Raw genomic sequence first — 19,685 nt, 5'->3', positions numbered from 1 at the left:
ACAGATGGAGCTGGTCCCACACCCATCTACGGCAGATAAGAATCAGGAGGGACATCCCATTGGCCGAGATCCCCCCTGAGAAGCGAGGAGCCCTAGTCCCACACCAGGCTCCAAGGTGACTGAGTGAGATAGAGGCTGCTTGAGTCCCAGGCAGTTTCTCTTAAAGGACACACACATAGACTTACTGACCATCTCACTCCAAGCTCCAGCGCTGGGGCAGCAGCTTGACAGGGACATATGAGGAGGGACTGAATTGTCTGGTTTCAGGACGAGGACTGGAGTAGTTTTGTCCCAGACATAAGTGCTGGCAGAGGCAATTGTTCCTTTGTTGATCCCTCTCCCCACCCAGCCTGCACTGGCATTTGGGATCATATCTGAGTCTCCATTAACCTAGCTAAAACTGTTTGTCCTGCCCTGGTGACTCCCTGAGACCTTATCCCACCCAACTTGCAGGTCCACCCAACCTGCCTCCGGGGGCCTTTCCTTACAAATAGGCTATGTTGGTTCATGTTGTGAGATTTTCCTAAAACCTCTCAAAGTTTCACAAACCCCAAACAAGCAGCATCTGGCCTCAGAATGCCCCATGTCTTGATATGCAGCCCCCAGCCTGGCTCTAGCTGCAGCCTCAGTTCACAGCTTAGGCTCTCCAGGCACCTGCAAGCCCAGGACAAGTGGCAACCATCTGCAGATAACTTTATGGCTTATACCAAGTGGCCCCGAGCAGGGCACAGGCAGCAACCGACCTCGGCCTGCACCAGAGCCTCCACCTAGAGGCTCCAGAACCAACATAGGGTGGCCAGATTTAGACCACACCAGAGCACCACCTCCACAAATGATACACTCAGAGGGCAGCCACCAGAGCCCTAATGAAGTGAATCCTGCTTCATAGGGTCAGCCCCTACCCAGCTACTCCTCTGCTATAGTAATGGCCAGTCCTCACAAACAATCATCCTGAGCAACCAGCCAAGATCAATCCAGCATAAATTACATCAGAAAGGCACTCTCACCCACACAAGGGACACATCTGGAACACCTGGCTCAGGTGACCAGGGAGACTGTGCCACTGGGCTCCACAGGACACCTACTACATGAAGCCACTCTACCAAAAACAGGAGATGTAGCAGCTCTACCTAATGCATAGAAACACAGAGAGACAGTCAATATGAGGAGGCACAGAAACATGACCTAAATGAAAGAACGGAACAAAATTCCGAAAAAAACAAAAACAAAAACACTAAACAAAATAAAGACAAGCAATCTACCAGATGCAGAGTTCAAAACACAGGTTATAAGGATGCTCAATGATCTAGAGAGAACTTCAATAACAAAGAGATAGGAAACATAAAATTAGAGATAAAAACATAAAAAGAACCAGTCAGAAATGAAACCTACGATAGCTGAAATGGAGAATACATTAGAGGGGATCAACAATAGATTAGATGAAGCAGAGACAGAATCAGCAATTTGGAAGGTAAGGTAGCAGAATACTCCAATCAGAATGGCAAAAAGGAAACAATAAAAAATGATGAGGATATCCCAGATTGTGTGGCTCAGTAGTTGAGCACTGACCCATGCATCAAGAGAGCACAGGTTTGATTCCAAGTCAGGGCACATGCCCGGGTTGCAGCCTTGATCCCTAACAGGGGGCATGCAAGAGGCAGCCGATCAGTGATTCTCTCTCATCACAGATGTTTCTATCTCCCTCTCTCCCTTCCTCTCTCTAAAATCAATAAATGCATATTTTAAAAAAAACACACAGATGAGTATGGCTTAAGGGGCCTCTGGGACAACATCAATTGTACCAATATTTGCATCATAGGGGTCCCAGAAGAAGAGAGAGAGCAAGGAATTGTAAACCTATTGGAATAAATAATGATGATAATCTTCCCTAGTATGGTGAAGAAAATAGACATATAAGCACAGGAAGTGTAGAGTCCCAAAACAGATGCACCCAAAGTTCTACACCAAGACACATCATAATTAAAACGCCAAAGGTTAAAGACAAAGAGAGAATTCTAAAAACAGCAAGAGAACAGCAGTTAGTTACCTACAAGGGGCTTCCAACTTATCTCTCAACAGAAACTTTGCAGGCCAAAAGGGACTGGTACGAAACATTCAAAGTGAAGAGAAGCAATCGCGGTTACTCTGCCCAGCAAAGCGCTCATTTAGAACTGAGGGACAGGCAAAGAGCTACCCAGACACACCACTAAAAGAGTACATCACACCAAACCAGTATTACATGAAATGTTAAAGGGTCTTCTTTAAGAAGAAGAAGAAAAATATTAAAAATATGAATAATAAAATGGCAATAACTATATATCTGTAAACAATTACCTTAAATATAAAGATTAAATGCTCCAATAAAAAAACACAGGGTGGCTGAAGGGATAAGAAAACAAGACCCTTACATATGCTGCCTAAAAGAGACCCACTTCAGATTAAAAGACTCACAGATGGAAAGTGAATGAATGTAAAATATATTTCATGCAAATGGAAGCACAAGAAAAGCTCAGGAAGCAATACCTACACCAGACAAAACAGACTTTACAACAAAATCTATAAAAGGGGACAAAGAAGGACCAAGCAATTTCTCTTCTGGGTATTATATCCAAAAGAAACCCAAAACATCAATTCAAAAACATATGCATCCATAAGTTCATTGTAGCGTTATTTAAAATAGCCAAGATATGAAAGCAACCTAAGTGTCCATCAATAGATGAATGTCTAAAGAATAAATGGTGCATATATACAATGGATATAATGCTGCCCTAAAAAAGAATGAAATCTTACTATGTGCAAAAACATGAATGGACCTAGAGTGTATTATGCTGAATGAAATAATTCAGACAGAGAAATAAAAAACCTAATATTTCACTAATATATGGAATCTCAAAAACAAAATAAGTGAGCAAACAAATCAGAAATGAAGTCATAGATACAGAGAACACTTTGATGGTTGCCAGATGGGAGGGGAGTTTGGGGGAATGGGTGAAAAAGGAGAAGGGATTAAAAAGTACAAATTAATAGTTACAAAATAGTCAAGGGGATGTAAATTATAGCAAAGGTAATATAGTAAAAAATATTATAATAACTATGTATTGTGTCAGATGGGTAATAGATTTATTGGGGGATCTCTCTGTAAGTTATATAAATGCCTAATTACTATATTGTACACCTGAAACTAATATAATATTGTATGTCAACCATACCTGAAAAATAAAGGTTTTTTAAAATAATAAAGTAATATTTTTTTAAAAAAGAAAAAAGTAAATGATTTTATTTCATCCTCAGAGCAACATATGAAATAAGTGATATTAACTCAACCTTATAGATAAAGACATGAAGGCTCTGGGAGGTTATACATGTCTTTTCAGACAATAAACTCAATTCTAAAGTGCTTATCCTTAAATTGCTTTAGTCAGTTTTCTCTGTCGCCTATGGAGATGGAAGACTGGCATGTCCACACCAATCAAGACACAAGGCAAGATAAGGGGGAGGACTCACAGCAGGATGTGTAATTCCTCCAGCCGGTCACAGCGATCCCCTGTGTCTGGCAGGTGCTGGCGTAGTTCTGCAGCCAGCTGCAGGCCGTCTGCACCGCGCCCCCATCGATGCAGGAGTCAAACAGGCAGTTCTTGTAGAAGAAGGTGGGGTTGACTTTGCTGTGACACTTGGTAAAGCCCGCGTTCTGGTTGGGGATCAGGCTGCACAGCTGCTGCACCTTGGAGAAGCCTTCCACCTTGGCACAGGAGGGGCAGCGGTCCCCACAGCCCACCTGGCAGAAGGTGTCCCTCTTCACCCAGCTCTGCCCAAACTCATTGATGCTGGATGCAAGCAGCCCCATGGGCATCTCCAGGTCGTCGTCGGGGTTGCCGTTATAGCGGCCACACAAACCGGAGGTGCCATTCTGCATGGTCCGTGGGACTGTGATTGACAGGAAGGTCTTCCAGTCATACACGACCTTCAGGCCAAAATCTGTCTCCACCACCACGTGGAAGCCAAAGGAAAAGATATTTATCTTCCCTTGACCCAGTTTCAAAGGGAGATACAGCCGTTCATTGTTGACCTGCAAGAGAAAGAGGGTTGAAGTAGAGAAATTGCAGAGACCACCCAGCTCTTCTCCTAGTGATGAGTCTTCAGAGAGGTCATCTAAGAGAGTGACCTGAGCAGGCTGAAGACAATCTCTGCATTTTGTGTTGTTTATGTCCGTCAGCTCTGAACAACTATATGCCAACAAGCTGGACAATGTGGATGAAATGGACAAATTCCTAAAAAACTACAATCCTCCAAAACTGAATCAGGAGGAATCAGAAAACCTGAGTAGGCCAATGATAACTGATGAAATAGAAGCAGTAATCAAAAACCTCCCAGCCAACGAAAGCCCTGGTCCGGATGGCTTCACAGGGGAGTTTTACCAAACATTCAAATAAGAACTAAAACACCTATACTCCTCAAACTATTTCAAAAACCCAAGAGGAAGAACACTTCCAAGCTCTTTTTATGAGGCAAGAATTATCCTAATTCCACAGATATATAACAACACTGCAGATAAAGACACACAGATAAAGATACTACAAAGAAAGAGAATTACAGGTCAATATTCCTGATGAATATAGATTCTAAAATCCCCAACAAATTATTAGCAAATTGAATCTAGCAATATATTAAAAAGATCATACACCATGACAACGTGGGATTTATTCCAGGAATGCAAGGCTGGTGCAATATTCACAAATCAATAAATGTGATATAGCACATAAAAAAATTGAAAGACAAAAATCACATGAACATGTAATAGATGCAAAAAAAGTGTTAGACAAAATCTAACATACATTTTTGACAAAAACTCTCAGTGAAGTGGGAATAGAGGGATCAAACAGCAACACAATAAAGGCCATATATTTCAAACCTACAACCAACACCACACTCAAAGGGCAAAAACTAAAACCATCTCCCCTAAGAACAGGAACAAGATAGGGATGTCTGCTTGTACCACTCTTATTCAACACTAGAGGCCTGGTGCATGAAATTCGTGCATGGGGGCGGCGGTTGGAGGTCCATCCAGGACCCCTCGGGAGATGTTGGGCCTAAACCAGCAGTCAGATATCCCTCTTGCAAGCCCGATGCTGCATGCACCAGTGACCATACTTTTCATACAGGTGAAAGGCATCTTGCTGTTGTATGGGCAGCTACATTTGTTTGACCTGATTATAAAATGTGGTACATAACATGATCCTTCTGAGGCAATATTATCATTTTCCCCATCTTATGGGTGCAAAACTGAAGCAGAGAGAAATTAAGTAATTGGCTTTGTCACACAGTTATAAGTGCCAGAATCAGGGTTGACCACAAAATGTGCAAGCCAGAGTCCATGCATGTCATCGCTGCATCGTACTGTTTTTTAAGTGCTAGAGTAGCCTTGCCAGGTTTTAATTTTTAAATCTAAGAGACTATTCCCAATATATAGGGTATGGTCCTTAGGCCTGGACGGCAATCAGAACCATCTGTGGGGTGACCAGCGGGTGGGATAATCACCCCCTCCCACCCGCTGGCACTGGCCTTGGCTGGCAGCCTGGCACCATCTGCTGGCCAGCCCCACCCCCAATTGCTGCTGCTGGTCACCTCCCACTCAGGGGACACACGATCAACACAGGAGCTGCCCCCTGCATTGAGCATCTGCCCCCTGGTGGTCAGTGCACGTCACAGTGACCAGTCGTTCTGCAGTTCAGTCGATTTGCATATTAGGGTCTTATTATATAGGACTAGAGGCCCAGTGCATGAAATTCGTGCACGGTGGGGGGGGGATCCTCTCAGCCCAGCCTACACCCTCTCCAATCCGGGACCCCTCGGACATCCCTCTCACAATCCAGGACCGCTGGCTCCTAATTGCTCACCTGCCTGCCTGCTTGATAACCCCTAATTGGCCCCCCTGACAGCTTGATCACCCCTAACTGCCTCTGCCTGCCAACCTTATTGCCCCTAACTGCCCCCCTGCCGGCCTGGTTACCCCCAACTGCCCCCCTGCCAAATTGGTCACCCCCAACTCCCCTCCCTACTGGCCTGGTCACCCCTAACTGTACCCCACCAGCATGGTCGCCCCTTACGCCCCCCCACCCCCGCTGGCCTGGTTGCCCCCAATAGCCCCCTTCTGCTGGCCTGGTTGCCCCTAACTGCCCCTTGCCAGCCTGGTCTCCCCTAACTGCACCCCCGCTGGCTTGGTTGCCCCCAGCTGCCACCCTTGCCAGCCTGGTCACCCCTCACTGCCCCCCCTCTGCTGGCCTGGTTGCCCCTCACTGCCCCCCCTGCCAGCCTGGTTGCCCCCAACTGCCATCCCTGCTGGCCTGGTCGCCTCCAACTGCCCCACCCTGCTGGCTTGGTTGCCCCTCATTGCCCCCCCCCTGTCAGCCTGGTCACCCCCAACTGCCCCCCTGATGGCCTGGTCGCCCCTCACTGCCCCCCTCTGCTGACCTGATTGCCCCTCACTGCCCCCCTGCTGGCCTGGTCTCCCCATGCAGCCTGCTTGTTCAGTTGTTTGGTCATCCCTCACTAACCCCCCTTCCGGCCTGGTAGCCCCATGCAGCCTGCTTGTTCAGTCGTTTGGTCGTCCCTCACTAAGCCCAATGCCGGCCTTGTTGTCCCACTCAGCCTGTTTGGTCATCCGTTTGGTTTTCGGATGTGACGGCCCCTGGATCTTTATATATGTAGATAGTACTGGAAGTCTTAGCCACATAGATCAGAGAAGGGAAAACCTAAAAGGCATCCAAATTGGAAAGGAGGAAGTAAAACTATCACTATTTGTAAGTGACATGATATTGTACATAACAAACCCTAGACTCGACCAAAAAACTAGATTTAATAAATGAATTAGGCAATGTAGCGGGATACAAAATTAAAATCCAGAAATTGGTTGCATTTTTATACACCAATAATAAATTCTCAGAAAGAGAAACTAAACAAACAATCCCATTTACCATTAGAACAAAAAAAAATTAAGATACTTAGGAATAAACTTAAGCAAGCAGGTAAAAAATATCTATTCAGAAATTTACAGGACATTGAAAAAAGAGACAGAGGAAGACATAAAACAAATGGAAGAATATACCATGTTCATGGATTGGTAGAATTAATATTATTCAAATGTCCATATTACCCAAAGCAATCTATAGATTTAATGCAGTCCCTATAAAATACCAACAGCATATTTCACTAGAAGAAATACTCCAGAAATTTATATGAAAACAAACAAACAAAAAGACTCAGAATAGCCACAGCAATCTTAAGAAAGAAGAATAAAGTTGGAGGGATCACAATACCAGATATCAAGTTATACTACAAAGCCACTGTAATCAAAACAGCCTGGTACTGGCACAAGAACTGGCATATAGATCAATGGAACAGAACAGAGACCCCAGAAATTGACCCAAGCCATTACACTCAGTTAATATTTGACAAAGTAGGCAAGAGCATGCAATGAAGTCAAGACAGTCTTTTCAATAAATGATACTGAGAAAATTGAACAGATACATGAAAAAAATGAAGCTAGACCACCAACTTACACCATACACAAGAATAAACTCAAAATGGATAAAGACTTAAATGTAAATCATGAAACCATAAAAATCCTAGAAGAAACTATAAGCAACAAAATCTCAGACATCTCACATAGCAGTATCTTCACCTAGGGCAAAGGAAACAAAGGCAAAAACAAACAAATGGGACTACATCAAACTAAAAAGCTTCTGCACAGCAGAAGAAACCATCAACAAAATAAAAAGGGAACCCACTCTATGGGAGAACATATTTGCCAATGATACATCTGATAAAGGATTAATATCCAGAATATATAAGGAACTCATACAATTTAACAAAAGGTAGACAAACAATCCAATTGAAAAATGGGCAAAGGACCTAAATAGACCCTTCTCCAAAGTGGACATATAGACAGCCAAGAGACATATGCAAATGCTCAAAGTCACTAATCATCAGAGAGATGCAAATTAAAATGACACTAAAGTATCACCTCACAACCTGTCAGAATGGCTAACATCAACAAATCAACATACAAGTGCTGGTGAGGAGAAAAAGGAACCCTAGTCACTGCTGGTGGGCATGTAGACTAGTGCAGCCACTATGGAGTTTCCTCAAAAAATTAAAAATGGAACTCCCATTTGACCCAGCATTCTCACTTCTAGGAATACATCCTAAGAAACCAGAAACACCAATCAGAAAGAATGCATGCACCCCTATGTTCATAGCAGCACAATTTACAATAGCTAAGATCTGGAAACAGCCCAAGTGCCCATCAGTAGATGAGTGGATAAAAAGCTGTGGTACATTTACACCATGGAATACTATGCAGCAGTGAAAAAAGGATCTCTTACTCTTTCAGACAGCATGGAGGGACCTGGAGAATATCATGCTAAGTGAAATAAGCCAGTCAGAGAAAGACAAGTATCACATGATCTCACTCATATGTGGAATCTAAAGAACAACATAAACTGATGAACAAAACAGATTCTGAGACAGAGAAGCATGGAACAGATTGACAAATCTCAGAGGGAAGGCAGAGGTGGGAAGAGATTAACCAAATAACTTAAATGCATATATGTGTATCCCATGGACTCAGAATACATGCACCTCTATATTCACTGCAGAGTTATTTACAATAGCCAAGGTATGGGAGCAACCCAAGTGCCCATCAATAAACAAGTGGATAAAAAAGCGGTGGTACAGACATAATGAAATATTACTTGCTGGTAAGAATTAATAAAATCTTAGCATGTGCGACAGCATGGATGTACCTAGAGGGTATTATAGCAAGTGAAATAAGTCAGAGAATGGCAATACCATATGAACTTACTTGCCTGTGGAATCTAAAGAACAAAAAAAGGGAACAAACTAACACATACAGAGAATGGGCTGGTAGTTGCCAGAGGAGAGGGGTGGGGCTGGGCGACAGAGTTGAGGGGTTGAGGAGTAGAGACTGGTAGTTACAGAACAGTCACAGAGTGTAAAGTTCAGTGCAGGGACAGCCAGTCGCGGAGTGAGAACTCTGTGTGGTGCCAGGAGGGTACAGGAAGTATCGGGGGATATATGTGAAGTATTTCTAACCAGTATGTTGTACACCTGAACCAACATAAAATAATATAGAGAGTAAACTATAATTGAAAAATAAAATTAAGAGTAAAAATAAATTTATAAAAAATTATAAATCGAAGGGAAGCGATACATCAAATGAGAGAAAAGGTCAAGTCACTTGGGCAAAATGACTGACATGCTTAACACATGTGATGACAATGGGTTAGAGGGAAGTTCTGTACTCAGCTTAACCTGTCCAGACAGCTGCTGGAAACTTTATGTGGCTAAAAGCAAAGAATCCAATATATTTCTAATGGCCCCAGAGGCAATTTAACCTCCCAGATTGCTGTAAATGTGACCAGCAGCAACATGGCAGTCAGAGGAACCCTGGAAGAAAAGCCTTTTCTGTCACCTCACTCACTCACTCGACAAATGTTGTCATTCCATTTAACATAAAGATTCATTAGGTGTGCTTCTTGTGCTCAAGAAGCCCACAGTTAGAACTGAGTGAGCTAGAGATGAACATCACAAAAAATACAGTATGATTAAAGCAATAACGGAGACGGTAACCAGCTGTTAGGAGAAGCACAGAGGAGAAGAATAAGGGTGATGGAGAAAGTCGAACATCCTAAACCAGACCCTCCAAAATGCTCAGCCAGCGGCTGTCGGCTGGCTTGTTTGTGTCCAAGTGATGCCCAGAGCAAGGCCTTGCCTGAGGCAGGGCCTACCGCTCCTCTGATGTCCTAGGTGGGCCCAGGAGTGTACGGAACTCCTCAGGTCCTGCTGCTCCTCCCTTCATGGACCAGGGAATGAAAAGGTGGGGAGGACAGAAGGAGGAAACCAAGGCCTCATGAACAGGCCCGTGGGAGAGCCCCGAGGCCTCCGAATGCTTACAAGACTCTTGAGCTCCCCAATCCCATGAGAGCTAAGAGGGGACGGGGCGAGGGGGTCAGAGGCCAGAGCAGACAAACATCATTCTGGTCCTGAAAGAGGGAAGGATGTGGGTGAGACAGTAGGACCACATTAGGTGCCCAATCTGTGCTGAGCACGTGTTCTCCTTGCCAGACAGAGTGACTGCCCAAGGCACGCAGTGGAGACGCTAGCATTTGAATCGAGGTCTGAGCTCTTTCCAGCACTCGGCCACAGCACGAAAGGTGCCCCCTGTGGGGCTGGTGCCTCGTTAGGTGGCTGTAACCTGGGACGATCATTTTCCTCTCTGAGGCTCAGCCTCCTTTATCTGTAAGATAAAGAGACAGACCATCTCCGGCCCCAACCACGCTAACATCCTCTCTGGGCTTTTCCTTGGATTCTGAATCAGCCTAGTGCAGCCACAACTGGGCTTACTGACCAAGAACCCTTGTCCTCCTGTCCCCACCACCCCCGTCCTGGGCTCTGGCCTGTGACTACTCACCAGCACAGTGTGCTTGTAGGCCCTGTGAATCACTATGCTGTAGCCAAACACGGTCACATCCACCTGCTTGACCCACAAGGCCAGTGATGGGTCCCGGTCCTCGTTCTTGGCCGTGACAATAAACTTGGGGACTGACTCTGCGCTCGGCCTGCTTCCTGTGGTGCACAGGATGAGTGGGCAGCTGGTCTGGAAGTCAAAGGCGTAGCCGTCGAAGGTCAAGTAGTGGCCGTAGCCTGAGACGATGCAGGAGGCATCGGTGCGGGGCTGGCAGTAGTGCAGGCCGCCCTCCTCCATGCAGTACTCATCATCCTTGCAGGGGACGGTCTCGCAGTGGACGCTGTTGTCCGTGCCATTGCAGTAGCAGAAGATCTGGCAGTCCAGGTCCACCCAGAAGGTCTGGTTTGTGGCAAGTTGGTGCCCCTCAAAGTTGCAGCCACACTCGCTCCGGGCAACACACTGGCTGCCTTGCAGGGCATAGCCCTCGTCGCACTGACACCCCTCCGAGCAGCTGTCCACACAGATGGGGCCCAGGGCCAGCGTCTCGCAGGTCTCTGTACAGGTCATGCATTCCTCAAAGTGGCTGTTCTCCGGGCAGTCCAGAGCTGCAGGTGGTCAAGGAGAAGACAGGATTGAGAAAGGGACAGAGGTCACAGAGTGTGGGTGCACTCATCAGCATGCATGTGTGTATGTGTGTGCGCATGTGTGTGTGTGAGCATGTGTATGTGAGCACATGCATGCATGTGTATGAGAGCATGTGTGCACATGAGTGTGTGCATGTGCATATGTGTATGTGAGTGTATATATGTGCACATATGTGAGCGTGTGTATGGGAGCACATGCATGCATGTGTATGGGAGCATGTGCACATGTGCATGTGAGCATATGCATATGTGTATGTGTGTACATGAGCATGTGCATATGTGGGTGTGAGCACATGCATGTGTACATGTGAGTGTGTGCATGTGTATATGTGAGTGCAAGCATGTGTATATGTGAGTGTGTACATGTGTGGGTATGAGCACATGTGGGCGTGAGTGTGTGCATGTGTGTTAGCATGTGTAGGTGTGTGAGTATGCATGTGTGTGCACATGTACATGTGAGTGTGTGCATGTGTATGTGAGTATGTGCGTGTGTGTATGTGCGTATGTGAGTGTGTGCATGCGTGTATGGGTGTGTGCATGTGTATATGTGTACATGAACAGGTGTGCAAGCATGTACACATGTGTGTATGTGTGCATGCATGTGTGTACTATGTGTGTTCTGTTATTTGACAGCACAGTGAGTTTGATAAAAGCCATAGCGTCCTCATCTGAGGTCATCAAAGGCTCAGTGAACCCCTCACCCATGTGCTCCTTCAGGGCACTTAGCTCTCTGTGAGCCTATGTTGGGCTCCTGCTACATCCCAGCCATTGTCCTAGGCACTTCGGTGCAACTTTTTCCAATAACCCAGAAGATAAGGCAAGTCTCATCATCCTGCCTTATACATGAGGAAACAGAAGTTCAGTGACTTAATTTAATCTGCCAGGAAGTACTGGGGAGAGATCCAAATCCAGATCTCCGGTGCTAAGTCTCCTGACTCAAAGACCCAGGACAGAACAAGTGCTGTGGATACTGCCCCTGAGCTTCAGCTTCTGATTTTATCAAATAAGGACAATGATCACCTAGCTCAGTTGTTCTGAGGATCAATAAGCGAATATAATAGGTCCACAGTAGAGTGTCAAGGCCCTTTCCCTTCTTTGCACTTCCTTTGACTATGGATAGACTTTGTGACGGTATTTTTACTCTACAGATTGTTTTTCTTCTTTGCCTTTCATCTCTCTTATCTGCTGCCTTCTGGCTTCTTTCACCTCCTCCTCACCTTCTGCATACAGTCACCTCTACCTCCCTGCTCACACTCTTCCCCACCTAGACAGCCCCCGGAAGCCTTCACAAAGCTGAATCCTACCCATTCTCCACGTTTTATTTCAACCTGCACTTCTGCTTAGAAGCGTCTGTAATAGATCAAGTCTCTGAGTCACAGAACTCAGCACATCCTATATAATAAAGATGTAATATGCAAATTGACCATCACACCCTCACACAAGATGGCCACCCCCATGTGGGAACAAGATGGCCACCACAAGATGGCCGGCAGGGGAGGACAGTTGTGGGCAATCAGGCCTGCAGGGGAGGGCAAGTAGGGGTGACCAGGCCTGCAGGGGAGGGCAGTTGTCAGCGACCAGGCCTGCAGGAGAGGGCAGTTGGGGTGACCAGGCTGGCAGTGGAGCAGTTAGGTGTCAATCAGTCCAGCAGAGGAGTGGTTAAGGGGTGATCAGGCTGGTAGGCAGAAGCGGTTAGGGGTAATCAGGCAGGCAGGCGAGCGGTTGGGAGCCAACAGTCTCGGATTATGAGAGGGATGTCCAACTGCCGGTTTAGGCCCAATTGGACATCCGGCAGTCAGACATCCCCCAAGGGGTCCCAGATTGGATAGGGTGCAGGCTGGGCTGAGGGACACCCCCCCCCCCACCAGTGCACAAATTTCATGCACTGGACCTCTAGTCTATAATAAAAAAAGGGTAATATACTAATTAGACTGGATGTCCTCCGGACGTCATTCTGGCCATCCTTCCTGATAAAGCTGGGGCCGGAGGGTAGCCAGCCTGGGTCCCGGATACCTGCAGGCCTCTGGAGGAGGGAAGCAGCCCTAGTCCCAGGTGCCTGCAGGCAGCCAGAGGAGGGAAGCCTGGGTCCTGGGTGCCAGAGGGAAGCCGGTACCGGCAGCCGGGGAAAGGAAAGCCTACTCTTGCATGAATTTTCATGCATCAGGCCTCTAGTAAATAATACGGCACACGCTGCTCATCACGAAGTTTCAGGTAACCTTCCCATTCTCTGTATTATTTTAGTTTGTTAAAATTTGACTTGGGAAGAGACAAATCCAGGAGCACAGAAGAAATCTACCTACAGTCCATGTACTCTAACAACCTGTGAAAAGTCCCCACTGTCTCTTGGGAGAGTAAGATCTTGCCTTTGAAACTTTTTTTGAGCTCTTGTGCACACGATTACTCCTTCATAGTGTCTCAGAACCCAGGGACATGAAGGGGAATACTGAGAATTAACTTGATGGCAATGAGAGCTCTGCCCACAGTACCAGCTCAGCAGCCCCACACTAAGTGCTGACAGAATCATCTTCTTTCCTTGGCTGAAGGCCTCCTGCACACCCTGACCACACCTCCACACAGTGGAGGAGCTGACATCTGGCTCATCACTGATTAAATATGTCTGTAGGAGGGATCTTCACATTTGTCTCTAACTTAGGAATGTTATAACACTGACTACAGGTTTATGGTGACAGCAAATCACATGACATCTATATGGCTCACGTTTCATGACTTACCTTGTTGTCTGGATCTGTCTGAAAGCCCGGGACAGACCGACGTAAGCAATAAACATCCCCTGGCCCTGAAATGCCTCTGGGAGTTGTTTCAACAAGAGGGCTGGTCGAAGTATCTAAGCACTGAGCAGGGGTTGTCTCTCTAAATCCAAGGGAGACCTAACCCCCATTCTGCAAGACCCCGCCAGGTGAACCCCTCAGTACCCAGGGATGTGCTTCATCAAGGGCACACATTCCAGTTCTCCCGACCAGACCCATGTCCCCCAGGTCTGGACGAGACATCCTAGAGGACATCTCTCATTTGAATCATGGCCTTTCGCCCCAAGAAACCAGGCTTCTGTCCAACGTCTCTCTCTATAAGAGGTGCTTCCCAGAGCTTCCTCCAGCGCTGCAGGCCCAGCTAGGGGTGGTGAGTAGCCATCACGTCTGGGAAAAGAGAACCCCTCACCCTCTGGCTGCACTCACTTCACACACAGTGCCACCAGGCTGTCCTGTCAGCACCCACAGCCCAGGAGCACTCCCTCTGGGTGGGAGCTCCCATCTAACAGATGGCACAGACATAGCCTGGCAGCAAGGTGTCCTTGGCCTGGGGCAGATCAGCAAGTCCATGCCATGTGGACTGGAGCAAGAACAGAGAGTGTCTTAGATAAACTGGAGACGGCACAGAGGAGTAGGAGGAAGTGGGTTAAAAGGAAGGCTTTGGGGGCGTATTAGAAGGTTCGACTAGATGTGCTGGTCAGTGGAAACCTTAGAACCCTTCTCCCTGTGGGTGGCTTTATGGAAAGAGCACGCACCCCGAATTCCAGCTTCAGGACTCACAGCATCTGCTGCCAACTCCTCCCAAGTGCGGTAAGGCGCACCAGGTTTACATCGCCCTTTCCTGAGACCCCAGCCACCAAGCACTCCCTGTGCACCTCCAACTTCCAAAGCTCAGAAACCAGAGGTTTAAATAGAGGTGCATGCGTGTGCGTGCATGCGTGCATGCGTGTGCGTGTGTGCGCGCGTGTGTCTTAGTTCTTAGTTCTAAGATACCTCTGTTGAAAGGCTTGGAGATAAAGCAAGAATACTCCAATAGCAATGGGTAAGCTTCACCCAGATCTTGTTTTCTAATACATTCCCCACCAAAAGGAACCGGGCTTCTTGGACTAATGGTAGATTCTAGTCTAGGACTGGGGAGGTTAAGAGATGAGTGTGAAATATTTTTTATGCAGAAAGTAAGGAAATGAATGAGGCATGCCCCAAGGACATCGGTGGCAACATGAAGGGGCTTCCACAGGCCGAGACTGGAACAGCTTTAACAGTAAAGTTATTGATAGATGTAATATAAGATATGAATTATTAAGAGAATCAGAGATCTGTGTATCTATATTGATAAGAGAGACAGATGCCTGAGACAAGTAGACCGATGGATGGATGAAGGGCAGACAAAGAGAAGGAGAGAGGGATGGAGCTGGAAACCATCCATTAGTAACCATGGCTACCGGCTGACACACACTGAAACGTGAAGGGTGCAATGACATGCAGGATACTTGCATGGTCTTCAAGTGTCTCTTCACAGATTGCTCATGATTTGCAAGAGAAAAGACATAATGACCACAGTGTAGACATTTGACAACATCAGGGTATCCATCTGCTGGTCACCCACGAGAGGAACAGAGTGCGCCCCTGGTGGCGGTGATGCTGGGAGAAAACGCACACGCCTGCTGCAGGAGTCTGCGTGGGGATCACCGCAGAACCTCATGAGAAAATACCAAGCCCAGCTGGGGGCCATTCCACTTTTAAAAGGGGGAGGCTGTGTTCTTTAAAAGCGACAATGTCGGGAAAGGCAAACAAAGCCAAGGAATCGTCCAGCTGGACGGAAACGAAAGGGACAGGAAAACTAAACGCGACGTCGGTCCTGGACTGGGTCTGCATGGAGGGGATAAAAAAGCATAAAGGACACGACTGCACCACTTTTAAAAAGGAAATGTGGATGTTAAATTATGACATCAATATTAACTTTCCTAACTGTGATTCTGTAAATGAGGTTCATTATTGTAAGGAAATAACACTAAATTATTTAGGACAAAAGGGCATGATGCATGCAACTTATTTTCAAGTGGAGAGAGAGAGTAAGAGAGAATGAAAAGCAAATGGGGCAAAATACTAACACTAGGTTAGTCTGGTTTAAGGTATATACATATTCTTGCAACTTTTCTGTAATTGAGGTTATTTCAAAATAAAATATTTAAAAATAAACAAGCCTCAGGAGGAAGAAATAAAACGGAAAGAAATAAAGAAATGTAGAGGATGGGATCTTAACGGTGGCGTTGGTTCTGGTTCAGGGCCCAGCTTTTTGGTGAGAAAGGGGTGGGTGCTCCCTGCACTCCTCCTATTTTCCATGTGACTCCTCCCAGTGGCTCCCACAGAACCAAGAGTGTCTGATGTCAGGTGATCCCAGCAATTGTTCTAACTGAGACCATTCCTGCCACTGCCTGCGGAGAAGGGTCAGAGACCCTGGGGACCAGCAAGGTGAGATTCTCCAAGGAGCCACTGACAAGTGTGCCCCAGGGAACAGCGCGATCTCTACTCCGAAAAAGCACCCCGACTGGCCACCTGCTATGGCAACAACTGGACCTTCCTTGCCAAGGGAGAAGGCACCATGCGAACCATGACCACAAAGCGCCCTCGTCCTAGGCCATGATGTGTGCTCTGCTAGATAAAACCGCCAGCCAAAAGGTGGCTAATTGTGCCCTGGCCGGTTTGGCTCAATGGATCGAGCATCCCCTGAAGACCAAAGGGTCCCGGGTTCGATTCCAATCAAGGGCACGTACCACAGTTGCAGGCTCCTCGCTGGCCCAGGCCCTGGTTGGGGTCCATGCCCTGGTTGGGGTCCGTGCAAGAGGCAACCAATTGATGCCGTCAATATTTCCCTCTCTCGTCCACTCACTCTGAAAATCTGTTGGCGAATGGCTCGCAGTGAAGAGCTGCTGTGCAATTGGGAACAAAACTGAAGGTGTCGAACCATTGGTTTCCGACTCCGGAAGGTGCTCAGGAATCAGATGGGCCTGGAGCTCCCTCGGCAGGAAAGAGCCCAAGAGAGCCCCGCAGCCCCGCAGCCCCGCGCCCCCGCGCCCCCGCGCCCCCGAGCTCACTTACGGCAGAAGTCGTAGGTGCGCCAGGGCCCCACCTCCACGTCGGCGTTCTTGCAGGCGCCAGCGTAGCGGGCCACGGCGTCGCAGAGCTCGGACAGGTTGCCGCCGCTCTGGCAGAGGCGGAAGAGGCAGGTGCGGTAGTAGGCGGTGGCGTTGACCACGCCGTGGCACTCCAGGAACGAGCTGTTGGACGGGTCGTTGATGACGCCGCAGCGCGCGCGGCTGCGGTAGAGCTTGAGCAGCTCCGAGTCGTTGCCGCAGGCCTTGAGCAGGTCCCCGCACTCGCCATTGCAGATCTCCTCGAAGGTGGTCCAGCTCTCCAGGAACACGGCCAGGTTGTCCGTGCACTTGCCGTTGGGGAGGCAGAACTCATCGCTGGCGTTGGCGTTGAAGAAGCCGCACAGGCCGCCGGTGCAGTTGAAGTAGACGGTGGACAGGCGCACGTACAGCAGCCCCGTGGCCCAGTACTGAACGCTAACCACGCCCTTGGACTCCACCGTCGTGCTGTTCTGGGTCCGGTGAACCTCCAGCTTCCCCGAGAGGTGGAAGAAAGGCAGTTCCACCTCCTGGCCGTTCACCTGCAAGAGCAGGCCCAGCGGTCAGTGCCGGCGCAGGGGCCAGAGGCCGGGCGGGACCAGCCAGCCCTGCAGGAGCCGCAGACAGGCAGCTGGACCCACAGAGGATCGTTGTGCCTTTGTTGCTGTGTTGCTGGACCCTCTGACACAGCACATTCGCTGTGTATGTCCTTAGGGACGGACGCTCAGCTGGCCCCAAACCAAAGGGAAATGGGCGAAGGTGTCCTCCCCGCGCGGCTGCAGCCGCCTGTCCACAGACAGAGCCCCTTCCCCCAGCTCCCGGCTCCTCCCTTCCCCTTTGGGCCTGGCTTTGCCTGTGCCCCTCGCCCCCGCATGTGGTGCGTATCTCATTATCTTGCTGTCCATCCACCTGTCTGTTCTTTTAATAAATGAGTCCCTGCAGTAGGAATGAAACACAGTCCTTTTCATCTGTGGGTGTGTTTTATGTCCTGTGCTGTGTTGCTTCCCCTTCTGTTTCCTAAATGAAACGTCATGTGATGTTAAGAAATGCATGTCGGACTGGGAGGAGGGAGCCGCTCCCCCACCCCTCCTGTCACTCCAGCTCGACCACTACGTACCTGTGAGGCCCCATTTCTGAGGTAGCCTGTTGGGATCTTTATGTAGAAAAGAGGAGCTGCACTAGATTATTCCTACAATTCCTCCTAGAACTAATCATCTGTAAGTATAGATGCCTAATCCTGGGTGTTTTAGACTAGGTCCGAGGGGCAAGAGGTGCCGTGGTGGGCACCCTTTGCCTCACCCTATATAGATTCCTGTTATAGACAGGAGAGTCAGTATAGGACAGGGCCTGCCTGGGCTTGACTCTTGTGGCTGTGTGTCCCTGAAGAAGTTACTAAACCTCTCTGTGCCTCAGTTTTCTCATCTGTAAAATGAGGATAATAAAATATACTTGATAGGATTAAATGTGGTACTGCTGCCTGGCCCGCATGACTCAGTGATTGAGCATCCACCTGTGAACCAGGAGGTCACAGTGTGATTTCCTGTCATGGTACGTGTCTGGGTTGCAGTCTCGATCCCCAGTGTGGGGCCTACAGGAGGCAGCTGATCAATGATTCTCTATCATCATTGATGTTTCTCTTTCTCTCTCCCTTCTCCCTTCCTCTCTGAAATAAACATATTTAAAATAAATAAATGTGATACTAGTTAGAGTAGTGCTTGGCGCATCGGACAGGTCCTATGAGTGTTTGCTATTCTGAAGAGCTGGTCCTGCTACATCTCTCTTGTTCCCTCCATTTTCCACCTAGTGGACTCTTATTCGGTGCCCGTAGTTAGACAATGTTTGCATTTTTGGAGTCACTGACTTTTTAGAATCCACTCCTGGTTGGAGGCAAACAGGCAAACCTGAAGGACACGCTCAGCCTGTGACTCCAGGAAGCCCTCGGGCAGCAGGGGTCTTACCTTGACTTCCGAGGCCCCGACCCCTCCGATCTTGACCTCCTGGTTGGCCACCAGGATCCGGAGGCCTCGCAGCCCGGCAGGCCCTCCGTCGGGCTTCTTCTTGTTGATGTCGATCTCCAAGTACTCGGGCTGCTCAGGGCAGGTCCTGAGCACCGTGTAGGAGAACTCGGCGGGGAAGGCGAAGGCGGCGCCATCGAAGGTGTGCAGCACCTGGTCCTGGCTGAGCAGGCACACGGTCTCGCGCCGGGGGAAGCAGCCGCGGTGGCCCTGCTCCACGGTGCACACCTCGTCGGCACGGCAGGTCCGGTTGAAGCAGTACACGTCGCCGCCCTCCTCGCACAGGCACTGCACTGTGCAGTTGGCCGTGGCCCAGAAGAACTCCCCCAGAGTGTAGTAGCGGCCGTCGAAGTCACAGCCACACTCGTGCAGCGGGACGCACTGGCTGGCACTGAGGACGAAGCCGTCATTGCACTCACAGCCCTCTGTGCAGGGCGAGGCGCAGGTCTGTGAGGCCGTGAGGTCCGCGCACGTGTCTGGGCAGCTGCTGGTGCACACAGAATAGTGGCTGAAGCTGGGGCACTGCACCGTGGATACTGGTGTGGGGAGAGAAGAAAGTAGGACAGCAAGGTCAGTGACCTGGGGGATGAAGCTGGGAGCCACATGCATGCACAGGGGCCACAGGAGCCACATGCACCAGA

General features: G+C 48.4%; 1 protein-coding gene across 1 annotated transcript in view; it reads right to left on the bottom strand.

Annotated features, from left to right (window-relative positions):
- Window positions 1-19,685, bottom strand: part of TECTA (tectorin alpha) — a 111,279-nt gene that overhangs the window by 65,150 nt on the left and 26,444 nt on the right. Inside the window, exons 9-12 of the mRNA XM_070399891.1 lie at window positions 18,988-19,580; window positions 16,998-17,571; window positions 10,490-11,091; window positions 3,505-4,066 (exon numbers count right to left, since the gene is read on the bottom strand). Of these exons, the coding sequence (XP_070255992.1) occupies window positions 3,505-4,066; window positions 10,490-11,091; window positions 16,998-17,571; window positions 18,988-19,580 (2,331 nt within the window). The remainder of the gene's footprint in view (window positions 1-3,504; window positions 4,067-10,489; window positions 11,092-16,997; window positions 17,572-18,987; window positions 19,581-19,685) is intronic.

This window comes from Myotis yumanensis, unplaced genomic scaffold (assembly GCF_028538775.1).
Source record: "Myotis yumanensis isolate MYYU_CA2020_CCGP unplaced genomic scaffold, mMyoYum1.0.hap1 SCAF_19, whole genome shotgun sequence".
NCBI classification, from domain to species: domain Eukaryota; kingdom Metazoa; phylum Chordata; class Mammalia; order Chiroptera; family Vespertilionidae; genus Myotis; species Myotis yumanensis.
This window is presented reverse-complemented; position numbering and strand designations above follow the sequence as displayed.